A 25,741-nucleotide genomic window follows, 5' to 3' on the forward strand; every position below is an offset into this window, starting at 1 on the left:
TGAGGGCGCGGACGCAGGCCGGGGTTCTGGCGCTCGGGTTGGGCGCCCATCTCCGCCGCCTCTTGTGGCGCGGGTGTTTAGTCGTTCCGTTGACAATGAAAGAGCATCGGATGAAGCATCGTAAAGTCTTTTTTTTTTTAATATATATTTTATTACGTTTTAGCATCGTAAAGTCTTTTTTTTTTTTTTTTTTTTGAGACGGAGTTTCGCTCTTGTTACCCAGGCTGGAGTGCAATGGCGCGATCTCGGCTCACCGCAACCTCCGCCTCCTGGGTTCAGGCAATTCTCCTGCCTCAGCCTCCTGAGTAGCTGGGATTACAGGCACGCACCACCATGCCCAGCTAATTTTTTGTATTTTTAGTAGAGACGGGGTTTCACCGTGTTGACCAGGATGGTCTCGATCTCTTGACCTCGTGATCCACCCGCCTCGGCCTCCCAAAGTGCTGGGATTACAGGCTTGAGCCACCGCGCCCGGCCAGCATCGTAAAGTCTTAATCTGTTTTCTGTCGTGGCTGCGACCCCTTGGTCATTCATGTGGGAAAATATTGATTTGACTGGTAATGTTATTGAAAAGAAAGCGAGAGAATGGTTGGACAGCGCTACCCAAATATTCGTTCGTTCTTTTTATCTTTTTAAAGGCCTTATACTATTATTAAGGAAGTGCATTTCTGTCTAGTTCCGGCAGTACAGGAACGCAGACCTGCCACTCTCACCAGGAGCTGAGGTTGAGGTAGGAGGATCACTTGAGCCCAGGCGTTCAAGACCAGCTTGGGTAACATAGTGAGACCCCATTTCTACAAAAAATTTAAAAATTAGCTGGATGGACATTGTGGTGCGTGCCTGTAGTCCCAGCTACTCAAGAGGCTGAGGTGGAATGATCGCTTAAGCCCAGGAGGTCAAGGCTATAATGAGTTGTGATTATACCACTGCACTCCAACCTGGGTGACATAGTGGGACTTTTATCTCAAACAGTAATAAGAATAAATATTTAAAAAGAAAAATTTTAGAGGCTGCTGATCTTCCCGTGTGTTGTTTTTTTTTTTTTTTTTTTTTGTAGAGATGTGGTTTTACCATGTTGTCCAGGCTGGTCTGGAACTGCTGAGCTCAAGCGATCGTCCCACTTCAGCCTCCCAAAGTGCTGGAATTCCAGGCGTGAGCCACTACATCTGGCCCTGTATAGCTGTTTAAAGGATATGGTAGATCCATGTGTACTGACATAGAAAGATGTCAAATATACAAGATTAGGTGAAAAAAGTATGTTTCAGAATAATGCATATGGTAAGATCCTATTTCATAAAACTGTAAGTTAGTATATGTATAAAGGCCGGGAGCAGTGGCTCATGCCTGTAACCCCAGCACTTTGGGAGGCTGAGGCAGGTGGTTCACCTGAAGTCAGGAGACCAGCCTGGCCAACATGGTGAAATCCTGTCTCTACTAAAAATAAAAAATTAGGGCCGGGCGTGGTGGCTCACGCCTGTAATCCAGGCACTTTGGAGGCCAAGGTGGGCGGATCACCTGAGGTCAGGAGTTCAAGACCAGCCTGACCAACACGGTGAAACCCCATCTTAAAAAAAAATAAGAATAAATAAAAATTAAAAAATTAGCCGGGTGTGGTGGCACGTACCTGTAGTCCCAGCTACTCAGAAGGCCGAAGCAGGAGAATCGTTTGAATCCGGAAGGTGGAGGTTGAATGAGCTGAGATGGCACCACTGCCCTCCAGCCTGAGCGACAGAGTGAGACTCTGTCTCAAAAAGTGTGTGTGTGTGTGTGTGTGTGTGTGTGTGTGTGTGTGTAAAGAATCTATAAGACTATACCCCTTGGCCGGGCGCGGTGGCTCAAGCCTGTAATCCCAGCACTTTGGGAGGCCGAGGCGGGTGGATCACGAGGTCAAGAGATCGAGACCATCCTGGTCAACATGGTGAAACCCCGTCTCTACTAAAAATACAAAAAAAAATCAGCTGGGCATGGTGGCGCGTGCCTGTAATCCCAGCGACTCAGGAGGCTGAGGCAGGAGAATTGCCTGAACCCAGGAGGCGGAGGTTGCGGTGAGCCGAGATCGCGCCATTGCACTCCAGCCTGGGCAACAAGAGCGAAACTCCGTCTCACAAAAAAAAAAAAAAAAAAAAACCATACCCCATACTTAATAATAGTTAGCAGTGATGAATCAGGTTGGAAACATGGTCTTGGGTCAAAAGAGCAGGGAGATGGCACGGCAGGGCCGTAGGTTTAGGTTGTTGGGAGGGCCTGGGTAAGAGGCGGAAAACAAAACCCAGTGGGGGAGGTCTGAGTTTGGTTTGGTCTTAGGTTTCTGTGCTATGCTTTTGCATTTCACTCTCAACCTTTGAGAACTATAGGAGTTTCATAGATAAGTTTCAGCTGTATATGCTTTCTTGATAAATTAGAAGGAGAAGGCAACGATTTATTACTTTTAGGGTCTTTGGAATATTGTTTATTCATTTTCTGATTCCATCTTTCTTCCATAAAGGTAACCATGGAGAAAGACTTGCGGAGCACCATTCTTTTCAATGCCTACAAAAAGGAGATATTTACCACCAACAATGGCTATAAATCCATGCAGAAAAAACTTCGGAGTAATTGGAAGATTCAGAGGTGACTCACCATGTATAATTGTTTTCCCTTCTAAGTGATATTGCCCTGCTGATAAAGCTGAGAAGTCTTTGTTTTCTTATGTAACATAGATTGTTTAGGTGGGAGAAGCTCAATTTAAGATTATTCAGAAATAGATTCTTATTAAAGCATCTCTTGGTCAAGGCACAGTGGCTCATACCTGTAATCCCAGCACTTTGGGAGTCTGAGGCAGGCAGATCACCTGAGGTTAAGAGTTCGAAACCAGCCTGGCCAATATGGCAAAACCTCATCTCTACTGAAAATACAAAAATTAACCAGGTGTGATGGTGCATGCCTACAATTCCCAGCTACTCAGGAGGCTGAGGCATGAGGAACACTTGAACCTAGGAAGTGAAGGCTGCAGTGAGCTGAGATCATGTGCACTCCAGTCTGGGCAACAGAGGGAGACTCTGTCAAAAAAAAAAAAAAATTTCTTTTGAAATAAGCAATTAGCATATTATTAAAGCAGGATATTATTATTTTCTAAATCACAAACCAAAAGATTACTCTAATTATACACATACAGCTTTTTAAGATGTTAGAGGTTTTCTTCATATTTTTGACTCAGGTCAATACTAGGGAAAGGAAACATGATAATTAAATGTTATAACTTTGACTTCATATGTGCTTATGTGTATGTTTCTTCTTGATAGGGGAGGATGTGTAATCATACAAGCTAATGGTAGGACTTATTAAATAAGTAGTTGAGGACTTCTTTTGCTTTAGCGTGGCTTGATTTGAATGCCTTGACTTACTGGAAGTATTTGAACAGAAGCTAAATGACTCTGGGGCAGGCCTCTAGAGGGGATTCTCATTTTAAGAGAGAATGGACCAGTTACCTCTAAGTCCCTTCATGACTGAGCCTCTGTGGCCTCTATTTCAAAATAGTTGAGAGACTAAAATAATACATAAATTGGTTTAGATTATGGACCTAATATTTGCTTTTAAAATTGTATTTCTAGCTTAAAAGATGAAATCACATCAGAGAAGTTAATTGGAGTGAAACTGTGGATTACAGCTGGGCCAAGGGAAAAATTTACTGCAACTGAGGTAAGAAATAGCCATTATAGAAGAAATAATAGTAAAATGATTAGGAGCCTGGGCTCCGAAATCCTGGATTTGAATCCCCCTTCACTTATGTGTGGCCTTAGGTAGTTACTTGATCTCTCTTTACATCATGAAGTTGTGATGATTAACTGAGATATTCCATGTAAAACACATTGTATAGGCCAGATGCATAGTGTAGGTTAATTAAATATTAGCAGCACTTTTTTGCTATATTTTTACTTTGAAAATAGGAAAATTCCATTTAAAATAAAGATGTTTACTATTCTAAGTCATGGAATGGATAAAGAATGATAAATGTAAGGCCCAGAATACAAATGACAGTATTTGTAAGAATAGGAAGTTATTGGAACCCCTCCACACTGATGGTAGGTGTATAAAATGTACAGTCACCATGAAAAATAGTATGGCAGTTCCTCAAAACTTAAACCTAAAATTGTCACATGATGGCTGGGTGCAGTGGCTCATGCCTGTAATCCCGGCACTTCGGGAGACTGAGAAGGGTGGATCACTTGAAGTCAGGAGTTTGAGACCACCAGCCTGGCCAACACGGCAAAACCCCGTCTCTACTAAAAATACAAAAATTAGCCAGGTGTAGTGGTGTGTGCCTGTAATCCCAGCTACTCGGGAGGCTGAGGCAGGAGATTTGCTTGAACTTGGGAAGCAGAGTTTGCAGTGAGCATAAATTGGGCCACTGCACTCCAGTCTGGATGACAGAGCTAAACTCTGTCTCAAAAAAAAAAAAAAAACCCGGCCGGGCGCGGTGGCTCAAGCCTGTAATCCCAGCACTTTGGGAGGCCGAGGCGGGTGGATCACAAGGTCAAGAGATCGAGACCATCTTGGTCAACATGGTGAAACCCCGTCTCTACTAAAAATACCAAAAAAATAGCTGGGCATGGTGGTGCGTGCCTGTAATCCCAGCTACTCAGGAGGCTGAGGCAGGAGAATTGCCTGAACCCAGGAGGCGGAGGTTGCGATGAGCCGAGGTCGCGCCATTGCACTCCAGCCTGGGTAACAAGAGCGAAACTCCGTCTCAAAAAAAAAAAAAAAACCTACCATATGCTCTAGCAGTTCCACTTCTGTATACATGCCCAAAAGAATGGAAAATAGGGGCCGGGCGTGGTGGCTCAAGCCTGTAATCCCAGCACTTTGGGAAGCCAAGGCGGGTGGATCACAAGGTCAAGAGATTGAGACCATCCTGGTCAACATGGTGAAACCCCGTCTCTACTAAAAATACAAAACATTAGCTGGGCATGGTGGCACATGCCTGTAATCCCAGCTACTCAGGAGGCTGAGGCAGGAGAATTGCCTGAACCCAGGAGGCGGAGGTTGCGGTGAGCCGAGATCGCGCCATTGCACTCCAGCCTGGGTAACAAGAGTCAAACTCCGTCTCAAAAAAACAAAACAAAAAGAATGGAAAATAGGATCTCAAACAGATAGTTGTACACCCATCTTCTTTCTTAGCAGCACTCCTCACATTAGCTAAAAGGTGGAAATAGCCCAAGTGTCCATCAACAGATGAATAGAGAAGATACGGTACATACATACAATGGAATATTATTTAGTCTTAAATAGAAAGGTAATTCTGATACATACTACAACATGGATGAACCTTGAGGACATTATGCCAAATGAAAATAAGGCAGACAAAAACGACAAATACTGTGTGGTGTCACTTATGCAAGCATGAGGTATGTAGAGTAGTCGAATTCGTGGAGACAGAAAATAGAATGGTGGTGGTTGCCAGGGCCTGGGGGAATCGGGGAATGGAGAATTGCTGTTTAATATGTACAGAGTGTCAAGTTTTGCAAGAAGAAAAGAGTTCTGGAGATTGGTTGCCCAACAGTGTGAGTATATTTAATATTGCTGAACTAGGCCAGGCGTGGTGGCTCACACCTGTAATCCCAGCACTTTGGGAGGTGGAGGCGGGTGGATCACTTGAGGCCAGGAGTTCAAGACCAGCCTGGCCAACATGGTGAAACCCTCTCTATACTAAAAATACAAAAATTAGCTGGGCACAGTGGCGCATGCCTGTACTCCCAGGTACTTGGGTGGTTGAGGTAGGAGAATTGCTTGAACCCAAGAGGGAGAGGTTGCAGTAAGCTGAGATCGCACCACTGCATTCAAGCGAGCTGAGATCATGCCACTGCACTGCAGCCTGGGCAACAGAGTGAGAACCTGTCTCCAAAAAAAAAAAAATACTGCTGAACTAAATACTTCAGAATGGTTAAGATGGTAAAATTAGGAAAGATTGTGTGTAATTTTTCACAGTCAATAAAACAAAAAACCCAGAACATAGAGCCATTTTACAGAGACATGAGAAGTACCTTTGTGCTCAGAGAGAATATGGGGAGTAGGGAGTTTGAGGCAGGGCAAGGGCAATGTGGTCCTTAGATTGAGGCAGGCCAAGGTCTCCTGCTGTTACTCTGGGTGGTGTCATGGGGAAGAGGTCCACTGCAGAGCATTTCTAGTGTCCTTTGTTTCTCAATTTGATTGCAAGGTGACCTCCTCTGGGAATGGCCTGGAGAGAGAGATGATTGATCAGGTTAATTGACAGAATTAGTAGGAATTGCTCTTGGGAATGTGGAAGTGACCAGCGACTCCTACCCGCTGAGACCCTGAGGGAGATGTACACACAGATGGCAGTGGCCTGCAGAGCAACAATTTATTACTTGTTGGGCTTTGGCTCCATCTCCCCATCTACCTGGTGAAGCCAAAGAGAGAGTTGACCTGATGTTTGCCAGGGACCAACCAGCCTCAGAAATGCAGGGGCATCCGGAGAGAAGGTCAGAACCTGGGGCCTGGGCCTTTTCCCAAGTGGAGATGGGTGCCAGCCCAAGCCTTAGTTTGGGCTTCCAGGGACGGAAGGCTGTTACATCCAAGAGATGCGAGTCCTTCAAGAGGCAAATGTGATGTAATTTAGCCTAATAAATTACAGACCAGACCAGTCCCTGATCCCATGCCTTCTCTTTAGAGTTGCAGTGGGGTGGGAAGAAAAGCCTTTGGCTTTTTTTCTAGGAACCAGCATTCCCTTGTGTTTCTGTTCTTCCATTGGGCTCATCCTTGTGAAATCACTGCTCTTGTCATCGCTGCTGGCCTCCTAGACTGTTACCCCTGGAAAGCTGTGTGATGCCTTTTTCTTTTTTTTGAGATGGAGTTTTGCTCTTGTTGCCCAGGCTGAAGTACAGTGGCGTGATCTCAGCTCACTGCAACCTCTGCCTCCCGGGTGCAAGTGATTCTCCTGCCTCAGCCTCCTGAGTAGCTGGGACTACAGACATGCGCCACCACACACGGCTAGGTGCCTTTTTCATGTTGGCTTCCAGAAGCTTCTGTGACAGGACAGACATATGTCTGATAGTAGGTGCTAGTATCAGGCTAGAAACTAGGCTGAAAAATCTTCCCCTATTTCCACCTCAACTACATTAATTCATCACACTAGCTTTGTGGTGGTGTTCAGTTACCACCATGTAACCACATAGCTGAGATGAGTATTTTCCAACCCTGACAGACCAGTGTCCACCTGTATTACAAATGCCACCTTTATTACCCTGAATTGAAATGCTAAGATCATCTAACCCACCACCATTTTTTAAAAAGGCAATATAACATCCTAACTTTAATATTCAGAAATTAAAGGATGATTTATAAAGGAATATATGTATTTTAAACCGTAATGTTTAGGCATATATACACTAGAAGAATATATGTATTTAAGTTTGTTAATACTTGGGCATACATGCATTAGAACTCTTCTTTATGTTTGGCATTTTGAAATAAATGTTTAATAAATATATAGAACTCCCATGAATGGGTTAGATACAGATGCAGACTGGTGGAAGTCATGAATTGGCAATTCAAATCATGAGCCATGTTGCTGTCAGTGATGTGATTTTTCCAAAATACTAACTCTTGGTAAAGTTCTATCAATAAAAAGAGTATAATTCTTTTTTCAATTTACATGGTAGTTGGGTATCTGCAAATTCAGTATGTTAAATCATGCAAAAAATACTTTATAAAATTTATATATAATTTAGGCTGAGTGTGGTAGCTCACGCCTGTAATCCCAGCAGTTTGGGAGTCCAAGGCAGATAGATCACCTGAGGTCAGGAGTTTGAGACCAGCCTGGCCAACATGGTGAAACTCTGTCTTTACTAAAAATATGAAAATAAGCCAGAGGTGGTGGCAGGCGCCTGTAGTCACAGCTACTCAGGAGTCTGAGGCAAGAGAGTCACTTGAATCGCTTGAAGTGAAGGTTTCAGTGAGCTGAGAATGAGCCACTGCAACCTGGGTGACAGAGCGAGACTTCATCTCAAAAAAATAAATAAATAAATTTAGTTAGATTCTAGGCTAAGTTTCTTTTGTTTGTTTGCTTTTCTTTTTTAAACGTACGTGACTGAGAAGATACTCAAATGTTGTGGAACAGTTCTTTACTATGTTGGACTGGTCTGAACATTGCAGGCCTTAACTTCCCTGCCCTTTACCCACTAAAATGTCCTTAAGCATTAATATTATGGCATTAATATTTTACCATATTAATATTATGGTAGTCCAAAATACATGCTAGATGGTTTAAATGCCGCCACTGAGAGCCACTGGCCTGGACCATCCAGTATCAATTACATGAAATATCTCACATTTGCTGCCACATTGTAAAACTTAACAGTGTGAATGCATTCAAAGCCAATTTCTAAAATTTAAGTCTACAAATTTAATCTTTCTTCTTGTTTTTGCCATCAAGAAGTAAGAAACCTCCAATTTATACCAAATATCTGTTCTTTTGTTAGATGGGTCTCACTTACATGCATAGGTGGAACCTGGGTCATAATTTGTGGAAGCCCCTTCAACCTTTGCCCAACTCTGTTACTGCACACTACATCCTTCATGTGTCTTTTTCTTAAAATGCTTGATGGCCAATAGGACACAGTAGATATCAATACCTGCTGTATATTCATTGCATTTAGACAACAAGGACAAATCCCAGAACCACATAATCATAAATACCAAGTCCCAGTAGAATTTCCCAAGCAAAAACTATGTTCTGAGAATAGATGTTGCAAACTAGACCTGGCTTTCTATTAGCAGTCATAGAACATAGCATATATTTAGGTCTGTCTGGGAAGAGGATTTTGAGAGGAAATCAAAAGGAAGGTGGGATTTAGGGAGAGATTCAGCCTGTTGTTCAGGGTCCAGGATCCGTGCAGTTATATTTCATTTGTTTTTCTGTTGTTCCAAAAAATAATATTTATTAAGGATCTGTTATGTACCTAGTTATGTGCCAAGTCCTAGGACTAATGCTGGGGATCAAAGTCAAATAGCACATGGTCTCTCCTCTCACGGAACTGATATTCTAGGGGAAATCAAACAAATGGACCATTTATCAATAATGATCAATGTTCTGAGTTCCACATTTCTACAGAAGCACAGAAAAGAGGCATTGGATTAAAGTGCCCAGAGGAAATGGGCTTTGAGCTGATTTTTTTTTTTTTTTAATTTTTTTTTTTTTTTGAGACATAGTCTTGCTCTGTCACCCAGGCTGGAGTACATTGGCACAGTCTCGGCTCACTGCAACCTCCACCTCCCAGGTTCAACTGATTCTTCTGCCTCAGCCTCCCGAGTAGCTGGGATTACAGGCATCTTCCACCACACCCAGCTATTTTTTCTATTTTTAGTAGAGATGAGGTTTCACCTTGTTGGCCAGGCTGGTCTTTAGCTCCTGACCTCAAGTGATCCACCCACTTCAGCCTCCCAAAGTGTTGGGATTACAGGAGTGAGCCACTGCACCCCGCCTTAATTTTGATTTTGAAATAATTGATTCATTTTTGTTTTGTTTTGTTTGTTTTGTTTTGCTTTGTTTTTGAGATGGAATCTTGCTCTGTCACCCAGGCTGGTATGCAGTGGTGCTATCTCGGCTCACTGCAACCTCTGCCTCCTGGGTTCAGGCAATTCTCCTGCCTCAGTCTCCCGAGTAGCTCAGACTACAGACATGCACCATCACGCCTGGCTAATTTTTGTATTTTTAGTAGAGACGAGGTTTCACCATGTTGGCCAGGCTGGTCTCAAATTCCTAACCTCAGGTGATCTGCCCACCTTGGCCTCGGAAGATTCATTTGTTTTCTACAATGTGGGGAAGGCAAGAGGAGAGGAATATTTAGGGCACATGCAAGAGCAAGAGGGCTATGCTGTGGCAAAGCTAGTATGGGCAGTAGTTTCCAAAGTAGGATGCATGTGATGAATCAATGGGGTACCAAAAGAAATTACGTTTATTATTCATATATATGTTTTTGTTTTGAGACAGAGTTTTGCTCTTGTGGCCCAGGTTGGAGTGCAGTGGTGTGATCTTCGCTCACTGCAACCTCCACCTCCCGGGTTCAAGCGATTTTCCTGCCTCAGCCTCCCAAGTAGCTGGGACTACAGGTGTGCACCACTAAGCCCAGCTAATTTTTGTATTTTTTTTAAAGCAGACATGGGGTTTCACTGTGTTGGCCAGGATGGTCTTGATCTGTTGACCTTGTGATCCATTCTCCTTGGCCTCCCAAAGTGCTGGGATTACAGGCATGAGCCACTGCACCTGACCCTATTCATTTTTTTGTTACCTTTAAAACATTCCTTTTTGGGAGTTGTTTTAAATTATAAGGTACATATTTTATATAGAGATACATATATATTGGATGTATTTATACACATGTTCATATTTTTTTCTGCTGGAGTACTTGATGAAAAAAGTTGAGAAACTGTCTTGACCACCCACCCCAGATTTTCTCAGGCTAGACCAGCAATATCAACCCTAGATTTTTCTCCCATCCCCAGCTCTGTGAAAACGAGAGAGCTTCCAGGAGATAAGCAGAAAACATGCATTTCTCTTGATGGCTTGATCACTGATCTTGAACAGAATTCCTCCGAGGTGTTGTATGAAATGCCTTCATCCTGATATCTGTGGGCAGTCAAGCGAAGGCATTGTCTAAATCAGTGGTTCTTAACCAGGGGTGATTCTGTTTCTTTTTCTCCTGAGGGAACATATGGCAATCTCAAAAGACATTTTTGGTTGCCAGGGGAAAGTAGGTTCAGCTGGCATCTGGTAGAGTGGAGACCAGGGGTGCTGCCAAATGGAAAACTGAGCTTCCTTTAATAAAGTTTTTCACTTTTGGTTTGCTGTCTAGATAGCTTTAAAACTGTTCATTTAGTTTGAGAATTTTGGAGCTTTATGCTCAGAGACAAGCTTGGAGATCATACATAGAGAGCACATTTTGGCTGGGCACAGTGGCTTATGCCTGTAATCTCAGCACTTTGGGAGGCTGAGGCAGGTGGATCACGAGGTCAAGAGATCGAGACTATCCTGGCCAAGGTGGTAAAACCCTGTCTCTACTTAAAATACAAAAAATGGGCCGGGCGTGGTGGCTCAAGCCTGTAATCCCAGCACTTTGGGAGGCCGAGGCGGTGGATCACGAGGTGAAGAGATTGAGACCATCCTGGTCAACAGTGAAACCCCGTCTCTACTAAAAATACAAAAAAAATTAGCTGGGCATGGTGGCACGTGCCTGTAATCCCAGCTACTCAGGAGGCTGAGGCAGGAGAATTGCCTGAACCCAGGAGGCGGAGGTTGTGGTGAGCCAAGATCGCGCCATTGCACTCCAGCCTGGGTAACGAGAGCGAAACTCTGTCTCAAAAAAAAAAAAAAAAAATACAAAAAGTAACTGGGTGTGATGGCATGCATCTGTAGTCTCAGCTACTTGGGAAGCTGAGGCAGGAGAATCGCTTGAACCTGAGAGGCGGAGGTTACAGTGAGCCAAGATCACCCAAGCTTGGGTGACAGAGCTAGACTCTGTCTCCAAAAAAAAAAAAAAAAAAGGTACATTTTCTCTTTTATGTGTTTATATGTAAATGCCTTATAGATTTGAAGTATTAATTTTTCATCTAGTTAAGGTCTTATTCATAGTATTTTGGGCAAAAGTCTTTTGAGTATATTCATGGATTGCTTTTTTCCTTTGTGTAGTTTGAAATCCTGAAGAAATACCTTGACAGCGGTGGAGATATCCTCGTGATGCTAGGAGAAGGTGGAGAATCCAGATTTGACACCAATATTAACTTTTTACTAGAAGAATATGGAATCATGGTTAATAATGGTAACTATTATTATTATTTTCAGTAGACACAGTAATTTTCTATTTATTATCTGATATCATAGCCCTCTAGGTCCAGTGGCATAATGGAAAAAGCCCTGGGCTGAGTGTGCATGTTTTTTTTTTTTGAGACGGAGTTTCGCTCTTGTTACCCAGGCTGGAGTTCAATGGCATGATCTCGGCTCACCGCAACCTCCGCCTCCTGGCTTCAGGCAATTCTCCTGCCTCAGCCTCCTGAGTAGCCAGGATTACAGACATGTGCCACCATGCCCAGCTAATTTTTTGTATTTTTAGTAGAGACGGGGTTTCACCATGTTGACCAGGATGGTCTCAATCTCTTGACCTCGTGATCCACCCGCCTTGGCTTCCCAAAGTGCTGGGATTACAGGCGTGAGCCACCGCGCCCTGCCTGAGTGTGCATGTTTTAATGTTCCATTCTCATCTGCATTCTGAGCCTCCTGGACTTGGGCTGCTTCCATTTATAAAGTGAGGTGAATTGGAACTGAGTTCCAGGGTGCCTTTCAGGTCACAATTGGTATGAGTCTATAATATCAAACTTATTTCTAACCTAAAATATGCTTCCTTCTCTTTTTCCCTCGTAGATGCTGTGGTTAGAACTGTATATCATAAATATTTCCATCCTAAAGAAGCTCTAGTTTCCAGTGGAGTCTTGAACAGGTAAGCATGTTGAAAGCAGAAATACCTTGGCGAGGCACAGTGGCTCATGCCTGTAATCCCAGCACTTTGGAAGGCCAAGGCATGTGGATCATTTGAGGTCAGGAGTTCGAAACAAGCTTGGCCAGCATGGTGAAACCTTGTCTCTACTAAAAATACAAAAACTCAGCTGGGTGTGGTGGCATACACCTGTACTCCCAGCTACTCAGGAGGCTGAGGCAAGAGAATCGAGTGGAGGCTGCAGTGAGCCAAGATTGCAGCATTGCACTCCAGTCTGGGTGACAGAGCAAGACTTCATCTCAAAAAAAAAAAAAAAGAGGCCGGGCGCGGTGGCTCAAGCCTGTAATCCCAGCACTTTGGGAGGCCGAGGCGGGTGGATCACGAGGTCGAGAGATCGAGGCCATCCTGGTCAACATGGTGAAACCCCGTCTCTACTAAAAATACAAAAAACTAGCTGGGCGTGGTGGCGCGTGCCTGTAATCCCAGCTACTTAGGAGGCTGAGGCAGGAGAATTGCCTGAGCCCGGGAGGCGGAGGTTGCAGTGAGCCGAAATCGCGCCATTGCACTCCAGCCTGGGTAACAAGAGCGAAACTCCGTCTCAAAAAAAAAAAAAAAAAAAAAAAAAGAAAGAAAGAAGAAATATCTTCACACATAATTCATTTCTTTCACATGAATCTTCCCTCATCTCTTTTCACACAGTTCTTTTCACTATTTGTTCTTCTTTCTTGCCTTTTATGTTGTTATAATTTATTTTACTGTATTACTACTTCTCATTTATCAAATTACATTTCTCCATCTTTTGAAACTTACTTCACATACACCTTATTTTTTATTTTGTTTTTGAGACAGAGCCTTGCTGTGTTGCTTAGGCTGGAATACAATGGTGGGAACACAGCTCACTGCAGCCTTGACCTCCTAGGCTTAAGTGATCCTCCCACCTTAGTCTCCCAAGTAGCTGGGGCTACAGGCATGCACTACATGTCTCACGCCACCACACCTGGCTAATTTTTTTAAATGTTTGTAGAAATGGGGCCTCACCATGTTGCCCAGGCTGGTCTTGAACTCCTGGCCTGAAGTGATCCTCCCACCTTGGCCTCCCAAAGTGCTAGGATTACAGGCTTAGCCATAATGCCTCACCCACATTTACCTTTTTGTCATTTAGGGTACTTCTAGTTGCAAGTGATAGAAAACCCTATTCAAATGGGGTTAAACAATAAAGAGACTAAACAATAAATAGTTTTTTGATAAAGAGATTAAACAGTAAATTCATGTAATCAGAAAGCCCAGAAATAGTGCAGGCGTTGGATATAGATTAACTGAAAGATTCCTCTCATCAGGGATTAGTTCTGTTTCTCTGCATTTCTCTTGGCTCTGCTCTCCTGTATGTGTGAGCTGAATAGTTTTAACAGTTCCCATATTTATATCTGCATGCCATACCATCTAAAACAAGAGAGTATGCCTTGGTCCCAGCATTCCCAGGAAGAGTAGTCCTGGTTGGGTGTGGCGGCTCACACCTGTAATCCCAGCACTTTGGGAGGCCTAGGCAGGCAGGTCACATGATGTCAGGAGTTTGAGACCAGCCTGGCCAACATGGCGAACCCCATCTCTACTGAAAATACAAAAATTAACCAGGTGTGGTGGCATGAGACTGTAGTCCCGTCTCCTCTGGAGGCTGAGGTGGGAGAATCACTTGAACCCAAGTGATGTGGAAGTTACGGTGAGCTAAGATCATGCCACTACACTCCAGCCTGAGCAACAGAGTGAGACCCTGTCTCAAATAAATAAATAAATAAATAAATAAATAAAAATAACTAAATAAAAATTTTAAAAGGCCAGGTGCCAGCCGGGCGCGGTGACTCAAGCCTGTAATCCCAGCACTTTGGGAGGCCGAGGCGGGTGGATCACGAGGTCAAGAGATCGAGACCATCCTGGTCAATATGGTGAAACCCCGTCTCTACTAAAAATACAAAAAATTAGCTGGGCATGGTGGCACATGCCTGTAATCCGAGCTACTCAAGAGGCTGAGGCAGGAGAATTGCCTGAACCCAGGAGGCGGAGGTTGTGGTGAGCCGAGATCGCGCCATTGCACTCCAGCCTGGGTAACAAGAGCAAAACTCCGTCTCAAAAGAAAAAAAAAAAAAAAAAGGCCAGGTGCCATGGCTCATGCCTGTAATCCCAGCACTTTGGGAGGCCGAGGCGGATGGATAACCTGAGGTCTGGAGCTTGATACCAGCGTGACCAACATGGGGGAACCCTGTCTCTACTAAAAAATGCAAAATTAGCAGGGCATGGTGGCACCTATCTGAAATCCCAGCTACTTGGGAGACTGAGGCAGGAGAATCACTTGAACCCTGGAGGCGCAGGTTGTGGTGAGCCAAGATCATGCCATTGCACTCCAGCCTGGGCAACAAGAGCAAACTCTGTCTAAAAAAAAAAAAAAAGAGTAGTCCTGAGATTTGCTCTGTTTAAGCTGGCCTAAGCTACAGTGTATATCCCAAAGTGGCCTGATGGCATACCTAGGTCATCTATCCCCACAGCCTGTGATGGAGTCACCTTTCTCTTATCTGGATCCTAAAACATAAATCAGGGGTTCTTAGGAAGTCAGAAATGAATGCATGAAGCGGGTAGCATCAGATGCCTTCTGGAGCTTTCCTATGTTTAAAATTATTCATTCCACACTTGAACTTCCTTTATGCTAGGAATTCTACTGAAATGTGGACCTAGAATATGAACCCCTTCCTCAAAAGTCACAAGAGAGGACAACTGATTCTGACACTTTAATGTTAACTTTTGCAAGATTTCAAAAGATAATGTGGGTCTACTTTTGTTTTTTAAAATTGTGTCTTGAAGTCTCCAAAATCCTTGCATCCAATTCATACTTACTATATTAATGAATGCAGTGTGAAATTCTCAAATTTTTTTTTTTGTTTACTAGATTTTAATTTTTCTTCTTCAAGGGAAATTAGCCGAGCTGCAGGAAAGACTGTGCCTGGAATCATTGATGAGGAAAGCAGTGGAAACAATGCCCAGTGAGTGTGTTTTCTGATGCCACATGAGGAGGACGTATCATTTTGAAGAGTCTGCTTTTTCTAAATGAAAAGAGTTTTTGGTTCTGGTTAAAAAAAATAATCAGAATTTGAACAGTTCAAGAGGAAAAAAGTAGAAGCTCAGCACTGTAAGTCCATGTTCCTCCCCCGAAGGTAGTCTTAATAATATAGTATTCAGGCCGAGTTTGGTGGCTCATGCCTGTAATCCCAGCACTTTGGAAGGCCGAGGTGGGCGGATCACAAGGTCAGGAGTTGGAGACCACCCTGACCACCATGGTGAAACCCCGTCTCTACTAAAAATAACAAAAATGAGCCGGGCATGGTGACGCATGCCTGTAGTCTCAGCTACCCTTGAGGCTGAGGCAGAAGAGTTGCTTGAATTCAGGAGGTGAAGGTTGCAGTGAGCAAGATTGTACCACTGCACTCCAGGCTGGGTGACAGAGTGAGACTCTGTCACAGAAATAATAACATAGTATTTAGGCTGGGTGCAGTGGCTCATGCCTGTAATCCCAGCACTTTGGGAGGCCAAGGCAGGTGGATCGCCTGAGGTCAGGAGTTTGAGACCAGCATAACCAACATGGGGAAACCCCATCTCTACTAAAAATACGAAAATTAGCCAGGTATGATGGCATATGCCTGTAGTCCCAGCTCCTCAGGAGGCTGAGACAAGAGAATTGACTGAACCCAGGAGGTGGAGGTTGCAGTGAGCTGCCATTGTACCAGGAACAGAGCGAGATTTTGTCTCAAAAAAAAAATTATATTTGTTATTATGTATAATAAAGCATAGGCCAGGCATGGTGGCTTACCTGTAATCCAGCATTTTGGAAGGCCAAGGCAGGCAGTTCACCTGAGATTGGGAGTTCAAGACCAGCCTGAGTGACATGGAGAAACCCTGTCTCTTCTAAAAATACAAAATTAGCCAGGCATGGTGGCACATGCCTCTGATCCCAGCTACTTGGGAGGCTGAGGCAGGAGAATCACTTGAACCTGGAAGGCGGAGCTTGCAGTGAGCAGAGATTACATCATTGCACTCCAGCCTGGGGAACAAGAGTGAAACTCCATCTCAAAAAAAAAAAAAAAAAAAAAAAGTTCACTTGTGCTTTTTTTTTTTGAGACAGCGTCTTTCTTGCTCTGTCACCCAGACTGGAGTGCAGTGGCGCAATCTCAGCTCACTGCAGCCTCTGCTTCCTGAGTTCAAGCCATTTTCCTGCCTCAACCTCCTGTGTAGCTGGACTTATAGGCACCTGCCACCATGCCTGGCTAATTTTGGTATTTTTAGTAGAGACAGAGTTTCACCATGTTGGTCAGGCTGGTCTTGAACTCTTTACCTCAGGTGATCCGCCTGCCTCAGCCTCCCAAAGTGCTAGGATAAGTGAACATCTTTGTATGTACAGTTTCATGCACTTGTGGCAGTATTTTTTAGGGTAAACTTCTCAGCATTGAAATTTCTGGGTCAGCAGTCTTCCAACTGATGGGTTACCAAATATAATGCACTGACAGATGGCTGTCAGGTAGGTGGTAGCACTTACAGTCCCTATGAGCACATCCCATTTTCCTCTCTTGCCAGCATGGGGATTCTAGTAAAAATGGTATCTGTTTCTTTTAATTTGCATTTTTTATTATTAGTAGTTTGTGGTATGGCCTTTAGAGTCTGTTGGCTGATTGTATTTCTTTTGTGAATTTCCTGTTTACTCCTCTTTGGCCATTTTTCTATTGATGGTTTATCTTTTCTCATTCATTTATAATACCTCTGTACTTTGAGATATTTTACCCAATAAAAATTGAAATTTTTATTCAATTTTCATGCACATTTCAAAATTTTAGTAATGAAATAACGTGGGCCAGGTACTGTGGCTCACGCCTGTAACCCCAATACTTTGGGAGGCTGAGGCAGGCAGATCACTTGAGCTCGGGAGTTTGAGACCAGCTTGGGCAACATGGTGAAACCCTGTCTCTACAAAAAAATTACAAAAATTTAGCCAGGTGTTGGTGGCTCACACCTGTTTTCCCAGCATAAAGGAGACTGAGGCTGGAGAATTACTTGAGTCTGGGAAGAAGAGGTGGCAGTGAGCTGAGATTGCACTGCTGCACTCCAGCTGGGTGACAGATGAGACCCTGTCTCAAAAAATAAATAAACAAAATGAAATTAAAAAATAAAATAATGTGATTGGCTGTGTGCAGTGGCTCACACCTATAATCCCAGCACTTTGGGGGATTGAGATGGATGGATGGGTTGAGACCAAGCGTTCAAGACCAGTCTGGGCAACATAGTGGGACCCTGTCTCTATAAAAAATACTTTTAAATTAGCCAGATGTGGCACACACCCATAGTCCCAGCTGTTCTGGAGGCTGAGGCAAGAGGATTGCTTGAACCCATGAGGTCGAGGTTGCAGTGAGCCGTGATCATGCCACTATACTCCAGCCTGGGTGACAGAGCAAGACTGTCTCAAAATAAATAAATAAATAAAAAGACAATAAGATCTGGTCCTAGTAAAGAAATAGTAGGCTGGGCGCGGTGGCTCAAGCCTGTAATCCCAGCACTTTGGGAGGCTGAGGCGGGTGGATCACGAGGTCAAGAGATCGAGACCATCCTGGTCAACATGGTGAAACCCCGTCTCTACTAAAAATACAAAAAATTAGCTGGGCATGGTGGTGCGTGCCTGTAATCCCAGCTACTCAGGAGGCTGAGGCAGGAGAATTGCTTGAACCCAGGAGGCGGAGGTTGCGGTGAGCCGAGATCGGGCCATTGCACTCCAGCCTGGGTAACAAGAGCGAAACTCCGTCTCAAAAAAAAAAAAAAAAAAATTTATACAAAAATATCCTGGGCATGGTGGTGCATGCCTGTAATCCCAGCTACTTGGGAGGCCGAGGCAGGAAAATTGCTGGGATGTGGAGGTTGCAGTGAGCCAAGATCCCTCCACTGCACTCCAGCCTATAGAACAGAGCAGGACTCTGTCTTGAAGAAATAAAACGAAATTATGAAATGAAGCCAGGCGTGGTGGCTTATGCCTGTAATCCCAGCGCTTTGGGAAGCCGAGGCAGGCGGATCACGAGGTCAAGGGATGGAGACCATCCTGGCCAACATGGTGAAACCCCAACTCTACTAAAAATACAGAAATGAGCTGGGCGTGGTGGTACATGCCTGTAGTCTCAGCTATTCAGGAGGCTGAAGAAGGAGAATTATTTGAACCTGGGAGGCGGAGGTTGCAGTGAACAAGATCATGCCATTGCACTCCAGCCTGGGAACAGAGTGAGACTCCATCTCAAAAAAAAAAAAAAAAAAAGATGAAATGAAATGGAATATTGAAATGAAATAAATGGAATGGATTGGAGAAGTGCTGGTTACTATGGCTCACGCCTGTAATCCCAGCACTTTGGGAGACTGAGGCGGACAGATCACCTGAGGTTAAGAGTTCAAGACCAACCTGACCAACAAGTGAAACCCCATCTTTACTAAAAAATACAAACCTTAGCTGGACGTGGTGGCACATGCCTGTAATCCTAGCTACCCAGGCAGCTGGGGCAGGAGAATTGCTTGAACCTGGGAAGCAGAGATTGCAATGAGCTAAGATTCCACCACTACACTCACTCCAGCTTTGGCAACAGAGTGAGACTCTGACTCAAAAAAAAATTTTGTGTGTGTGTGTGTGTGTGTGCGCGCGTGTGAATATTTTAAATTCTTGGAGTAGGGAAGACCTTTCTTAGTAGAAACCAAAGTAAAGTCGTAAAGGGGGAAATTGTATAGCAACATCATTCACAGAGTTAATATTTTTGACCATCAAGAATGAATCTAATTATTTCACTTTGTGTCAGCTTATCCAATTGGTATAGGTAAAAGAACTGTAGACTTGGAGTTAGAAGGAATTATTAAAAAATTCTGATTTCCTCTCTTACTTTCCAAGGGTAACCCAAGGCAAAGTAACTGTTTCCCTATCTGTGTAATGGGGACAATGTTAATCTTACAAAATTGTTGGAAAATCTCAGTGAAGTGATATTTGTGAAAGTGCTTTGTAAAGTTTAAAGCATGGTACCCTACCTGTTGTTGCGTTATGACTTTGTAATTAATTGTGGTGAAGGGAATATGTTTAATTGTTCCTTTCCTGGGTAATCCAGGAAACACAGCTTCCTGGTAGACTTTGAAATATCTTGGCCTGTTGGAGTCTCAGATTCTCATTTATCCTCATTTCCTATTAGGTCCCTTCTTCCTTCTCTCACTCTGTTGTAGCCACACTGACTTGGTTTGAATCCTTAAATAAGTGAAGCTTGTACTCATCTTAGGGACTTTACACAAGCTATTCCCTCTTTTAGGAAAACTCTTTTCCCACCTTTTCACTGAGCTAATCTTATTCATTCATATGTGGTTTGGAAAGTTCTGTTTTGGGGATGGGTGTTTAAGTTTATACTTGGCCTCATCAAAATGTCAGTCTCATTGATTTCTGTTTTTTGTTTTTCTTTTCAGACAGTTTCACCCCCGCTGGAGTGCAGTTGCGCCAGCTCAGCTCACAGCAACCTCCCGCTTCTGGGTTCAAGCAGTTCTCCTGCCTTAGCCTCCCGAGTACCTGGGATTACAGGTACCTACCATCACACCCAGCTAATTTTTGTATTTTGAGTAGAGACAGGGTTGACCATGTTGGCCAGGCTGGTCTCGAACTCCTAACCTCAGGTGATCCACCTGACTCAGCCTCCCAAAGTGCTGGAATTACAGGTGTGAGCCACCACATCCTGCCTAGTCTCATTTATTTATTAGTAGTAATAAAAGAAATAGAGGCATTTAAATAATAGCAGATAGTTTTTTTTGTTTGTTTTTTGTTTTTTGTGTTTTTAAGATGGGGTTTCACCATAGTGATCAGGCTGGTCTTGAACTCCTGATCTCAGGTGATCTGCCCACCTCAGCCTTCCAAAGTGCTGGGATTACAGGCATGAGCCACTGCACCTGGCTAATAGCAGATGGTTTTTATGTTATTACTCCAGTGTCCATGCTCCCCTCTGCCTTGAGAATCATCTTCCATTGATTGCAATTGGGGAAAGTGTCGGGAATAGATGTGCGTTGACCTCCATATGACTGTTTCTCCCACTTACCTTTTCTTCCTCCATGGACAACTGCTCATTTTCTTCTGCTTCTGGCATGGAGCTCATGGGCTGTAATACACCTTGTTGGGATACTGCTGGAGTAAGGGTGGGAGTGGGAGTACGGATAATCTGGGCTAGGTACCACTTCTCTTTCATGGTATGACAACAAAAGTCATAGGATAGATGAGACTTTACTGAAGGAATGGGGAAGATTAACACCAGAGGGAGGCTGGGCCCAGTGGTTTACCCTTGTAATTCCAGCACGTTGAGAAGTCAAAGTGGGTAAATGTCCTGAGCTCAGGAATTCGAGACCAGCCTGGCAACATAGTGAAACCCCATTTCTACAAAAAATACAAAAATTAGTTGGGTGTGGTGGCATGCACCTGTTATCCCAGCTACTCAGGGGGCTAAGGCAAGAGAATCACTTGAGCCCAGGAAATTGAGGCTACAGTGAGCCATGTTCATGTCACTGTATTCCAGCCTGGGCAACAAAGTGAGACCCTGTCTTAAAAAACAAACAAAAGGCTGGGCACGGTGGCTCACGACTGTAATCCTAGCATTTTGGGAGGCCGAGGTGGGTGGATCACTGGGGTCAGGAGTTCAAGACCAGCCTGGCCATCATGGTGAAACCCCATCTTAAAAAAAAAAAAAAAAATAGGCCGGGCGCAGTGGCTCAAGCCTGTAATCCCAGCACTTTGGGAGACCGAGGCGGGTGGATCACGAGGTCAAGAGATCGAGACCATCCTGGTCAACATGGTGAAACCCCGTCTCTACTAAAAATACAAAAAAAAAACTAGCTGGGTGTGGTGGCGCGTGCCTGTAATCCCAGCTACTCAGGAGGCTGAGGCAGGAGAATTGCCTGAGCCCAGGAGGCGGAGGTTGCGGTGAGCCGAGATCGCGCCATTGCACTCCAGCCTGGGTAACAAGAGCGAAACTCCATCTCAAAAAAAAAAGAAAGAAAGAAAGAAAGAAATGTCCAATGTGGAGTATATTTATGCCTCTGTTCATGTGACATTCAACTAGTAACATACCCTTCCATTGACAGACGTTAATTCTTAGAGATAGCACCAGCCAAACCTAAGGAAAAAGAATGTATTTGCCACTAAGATATTACGCAGAACAGCTCAAATATAGCTCGAGTTCAGTTCTTGGATGAGGCCCTATCCTCTTCCTCCCCGCTCCATTAGGGGCTACTTTAGTTCTCGCAGATACAGTCATTTGTACTTTCCTATTAATTTTCTTTCGTAATTGTTAAAATGCTTTATTAAATGTGTAGCTAGAGTTGTCCCAATTTTTAAGTTAAACCAAAGCTTACAAAGAATTTTGTGTTTGATAATGAATCAGAGTGATACTTGGCTGAGTGCGGTGGCTCATGACTGTAATCCCAGCACTTTGGGAGGCTGAGGCAGGCGGATCACTTGAGGCCAGGAGTTCAAGACCAACCTGGCTGTACTAAAAATACAAAAATTAGCTGTGTGCAATAGCAGGCACATGTAGTCCCAGCTACTTGGGAGGCTGAGGCAGGAGAATCGCTTAAACCTGGGAGGTGGTTACTAAACCTGGGAGGTGGTTACAGTGATCCAAGATCCCACCACTGCACTGCAGCCTGGGTGACAGAATGAGACTGTTTCAAAAAAGACTTAAGAAATGCTGAAATTATTTTTAGAATTTTTGTATGCATGTTTTTAAGATTTGAATGTGTTTAATTTCTTGCAGGGCTCTCACCTTTGTATATCCTTTTGGTGCCACATTGAGTGTCATGAAACCAGCAGTGGCTGTTCTGTCTACAGGCTCTGTTTGCTTCCCACTTAACAGACCCATTCTGGCTTTCTATCACTCAAAGGTACAGCCTTTCTTAGATATGAGTGTAGATGTTGTTTTTGTTGTTGAAATAATAAAAACTACCTTGCCGTTTCCAGAAGTCTTTTATATGTTTTCTCATTGGTCTTCCTGCCAGTCCTGCAAAGTAGTATTTCAGTTTTATACATTTTGCTTATGGGGAAACCATGGATTGTCCAGCAACTGATGAAGTTAAGGCCTAAACCTAGCTATTATTCTAAACCCAAAGCTTTTTCACTATAGCACGAGGCTACCTGTATTATAACTTTTAAAGTTATTTTTTATTTTTTCAATTTTTTTTGATTCTATGGCAGCATATTGATTAAAATAACTTTTAATCCTATCTGTGACTATGGCCTGTCACCCTCTGTAAAGAGAATACGTTCAGGAACAGATGGAGTCAACATATTACACAAAATAACACAGAATTATATTGCTGTTATTTTAGTTTATCCTAGGAAAACATATCAGGAAACGATTTTTCCAGTTATTTTCCTAGAGATCCCATAGAAATGTGGGCACAGCTAGTCTCAGGCAGTGACCCAACATCCCACTGCCTTTTTATTTTTTTGAGACAGAGTCTTGTTCTGTCACCCAGGCTGGAGTGCAATGGCACAATCTCAGCTCACTGCAACTTCGCCTCCCAGGTTCAAGCAGTTCTCCCTCAGCCTCCTGAGTAGCTGGGATTACAGGCGCCTGCCACCATGCTGCTCATGCCTGTAATCCCAGCACTTTGGGAGGCCAAGGTGGGCAGATCACTTGAGGTCAGGAGTCTGAGACCAGCCTGGCCAACATGATAAAACCCAATCTCTACTAAAAATACAAAAATTGGCCGGGCGTAGTGGCTCACACCTGTAATCCCAGCATTTTGGGAGGCCAAAGCGGGTGGATCACCTGAGGCAGGGAGTTTAAGACCAACCTGACCAACATGGGGAAACCCCCATCTCTACTAAAAATACAAAATTAGCCGGCGATGGTGGCATATACCTGTAATCCCAGCTACTTGGGAGGCTGAAGCAGGAGAATCACTTGAGCCTGGTAGGTGGAGTTTACAGTGAGTTGAGATCATGCTATTGCACTCCAGCCTGGGCAACAAGAGCAAAACTTGGTCTCAAAAACAAAACAAAACAAAAATTGGCTGGGCACGGTGGCTCATGTCTATAATCACAACACTTTTGGAGGCTGAGGCAGGCAGATCATGAGGTCAGGACACAGTGACCATCCTGGCCAACATGATGAAAACTGTCTCTACTAAAACTACAAAAATTAGCTGGGTGTGGTAGCATGTGCCTGTAATCCCAGCGACTTGGGAGGCTGAGACATGAGAATTTCGTGGACCCAGGAGGCAGAGGTTGCAGTGAGCCAAGATGGCACACACTCCAGCCTGGAGACAGAGCAAGACTCCATCTTAAAAAAATAATAATAATTAGCTTGTGGTGGGCTACAAAGCATTTGCTTTTAATGTGGTACAAATCAGAGTTTGTTTTGCCAGTTTTTAAAAAATGTATAGAAAGTACATACTTATCTCTCTTACATCTCTGGCTTAGTATAATTCTTTTCCTAGGGTTATTATAACTGCCTGTTCCCTGTATGTTATGTAGCTAGAAAAACTAATTTCATTTTGTATTCTTACTATTGAACTGTTTTTCTCATTACAAAACTAATATATGCTCATTGTTGGGCTGGGAGTGGGGGCTCACTCCTGTAATCTGAGCACTTTGGAAAGTCAAGACAGGTGAATCACTTGAGGTTAGGGGTTCAAGACTAGCCTGGCCAACATGGTGAAACCCTGTCTCTACTAAAACCACAAAAAATTAACGCGGTGTGATGGTATGTGCCTGTGACCCCAGTTACTCGGGAGACTGAGGCAAGAGATTGGCTTGAACCCTGGAGGCAGAGGATGTACTGAGCCAAGTTCATGCCACTGCACTCCAGCCTGGGCAACGGAGCAAGATACTGTCTCGAAAAAAAAAAAAAAAGTAACATTGCAGGCCGGGTGCAGTGGCTCATGCCTGTAATCCTAGCACTGGGAGGCCGAGGCGGGTGGATCACAAGGTCAAGAGATCGAGACCATCCTGGTCAATGAGGTGAAACCCCGTCTCTACTAAAAATACAAAAAATTAGCTGGGCATGGTGGCGTGTGCCTGTGATCCCAGCTACTCAGGAGGCTGAGGCAGGAGAATTGCCTGAACCCGGGAGGCGGAGGTTGCGGTGAGCTGAGATCGCGCCATTGCACTCCAGCCTGGGTAACAAGAGCGAAACTCCGTCTCAAAAAAATAAATAAATAAATAAATAAATAAAATTATGATCTTCATTTATAAGATAAATAAAAATGGGAAAATGCAACAATTTAATTGTTTTTTGTTTTTTGTTTTTTGTTTTTTGAGACGGAGTTTCGCTCTCGTTACCCAGGCTGGAGTGCAATGGCGCGATCTCGGCTCACCGCAACCTCTGCCTCCCGGGCTCAGGCAATTCTCCTGCCTCAGCCTCCTAAGTAGCTGGGATTACAGGCACGCGCCACCACGCCCAGCTAGTTTTTTGTATTTTTAGTAGAGACGAGGTTTCACTATGTTGACCAAGATGGTCTCGATCTCTCGACCTTGTGATCCACCCGCCTCAGCCTCCCAAAGTGCTGGGATTACAGGCTTGAGCCACCGAGCCCGGCTGTTTTTTTTTTTTTTTTAATTTTTAGAGGCAGGGTCTTGCTTTGTCTCCCAGGCTATAGTGCAGTAGTGTAGTCATAGCTCATTGTAACCTTGAACTCCTGGGCTCACGTGATTCTCCTGCCCCAGCTTCCTAAGTAGCTAGATTATAGTTGTGCCTTACCACACCCAGCTAATGTAGAATTAATTTATGTTAGTTTTTGTTAAAGTCAAATAGAAAAATACAGAAGTACCTAAAATGAGAGGCAGGTTAAAGTGTAGTAGTTATTATAGTTGGTATTTCTAAACTTTAAAATCTAGATGTGAATTGGTACTCTTCAGTATGTAAGACAGTTGCCAGCATGATTCTGGTAAGTGTCTGGGGACTAGGATACATGAGATGCATTTTCAGATTTGAGTATCTGACCCTGCTTTGTTGTTAATAGAACCAAGGTGGGAAGCTGGCAGTGCTTGGTTCATGTCACATGTTCAGTGACCAATATTTGGACAAAGAAGAAAACAGCAAAATCATGGTGAGTTTTTTTTTTTTTTTTTTTTTTTTTTTTTTGGTCACATTAATGTACAATGTATAAGTACTATTTTCATGTCATTTAAAAAAATACTGACAAGTTTATTTGCTCATTTAAAACCAGCTACT

At 43.7% G+C, this 25,741-nt stretch overlaps 2 protein-coding genes across 5 annotated transcripts in view; both read left to right on the top strand.

The window, feature by feature from the left end:
• The window catches only part of SGK2 (serum/glucocorticoid regulated kinase 2), a 34,913-nt gene extending 32,346 nt beyond the window's left edge, over positions 1-2,567 (top strand). Inside the window, exon 13 of the mRNA XM_074406559.1 lies at positions 2,486-2,567. The gene's annotated coding sequence lies outside the window, so the exon portion shown is untranslated. The remainder of the gene's footprint in view (positions 1-2,485) is intronic.
• Positions 1-25,741, top strand: part of IFT52 (intraflagellar transport 52) — a 56,332-nt gene that overhangs the window by 210 nt on the left and 30,381 nt on the right. Inside the window, exons 2-9 of one of the 4 annotated variants that reach the window (XM_074406556.1) lie at positions 1,058-1,278; positions 2,486-2,610; positions 3,591-3,678; positions 11,684-11,813; positions 12,413-12,488; positions 15,443-15,514; positions 22,319-22,445; positions 25,530-25,616. In XM_074406556.1, coding sequence (XP_074262657.1) covers positions 1,270-1,278; positions 2,486-2,610; positions 3,591-3,678; positions 11,684-11,813; positions 12,413-12,488; positions 15,443-15,514; positions 22,319-22,445; positions 25,530-25,616 — 714 coding nt within the window. In that variant the 5' untranslated portion in view covers positions 1,058-1,269. Of the gene's footprint in view, positions 1-1,057; positions 1,279-2,485; positions 2,611-3,590; positions 3,679-11,683; positions 11,814-12,412; positions 12,489-15,442; positions 15,661-19,991; positions 20,104-22,318; positions 22,446-25,529; positions 25,617-25,741 lie in introns of those variants that run through there. The other 3 variants (XM_039479708.2, XM_039479709.2, XM_074406557.1) reach the window with 3 other exon arrangements.

The sequence above is a fragment of the Saimiri boliviensis genome, chromosome 9, assembly GCF_048565385.1.
Source record: "Saimiri boliviensis isolate mSaiBol1 chromosome 9, mSaiBol1.pri, whole genome shotgun sequence".
NCBI classification, from domain to species: Eukaryota; Metazoa; Chordata; class Mammalia; order Primates; family Cebidae; genus Saimiri; species Saimiri boliviensis.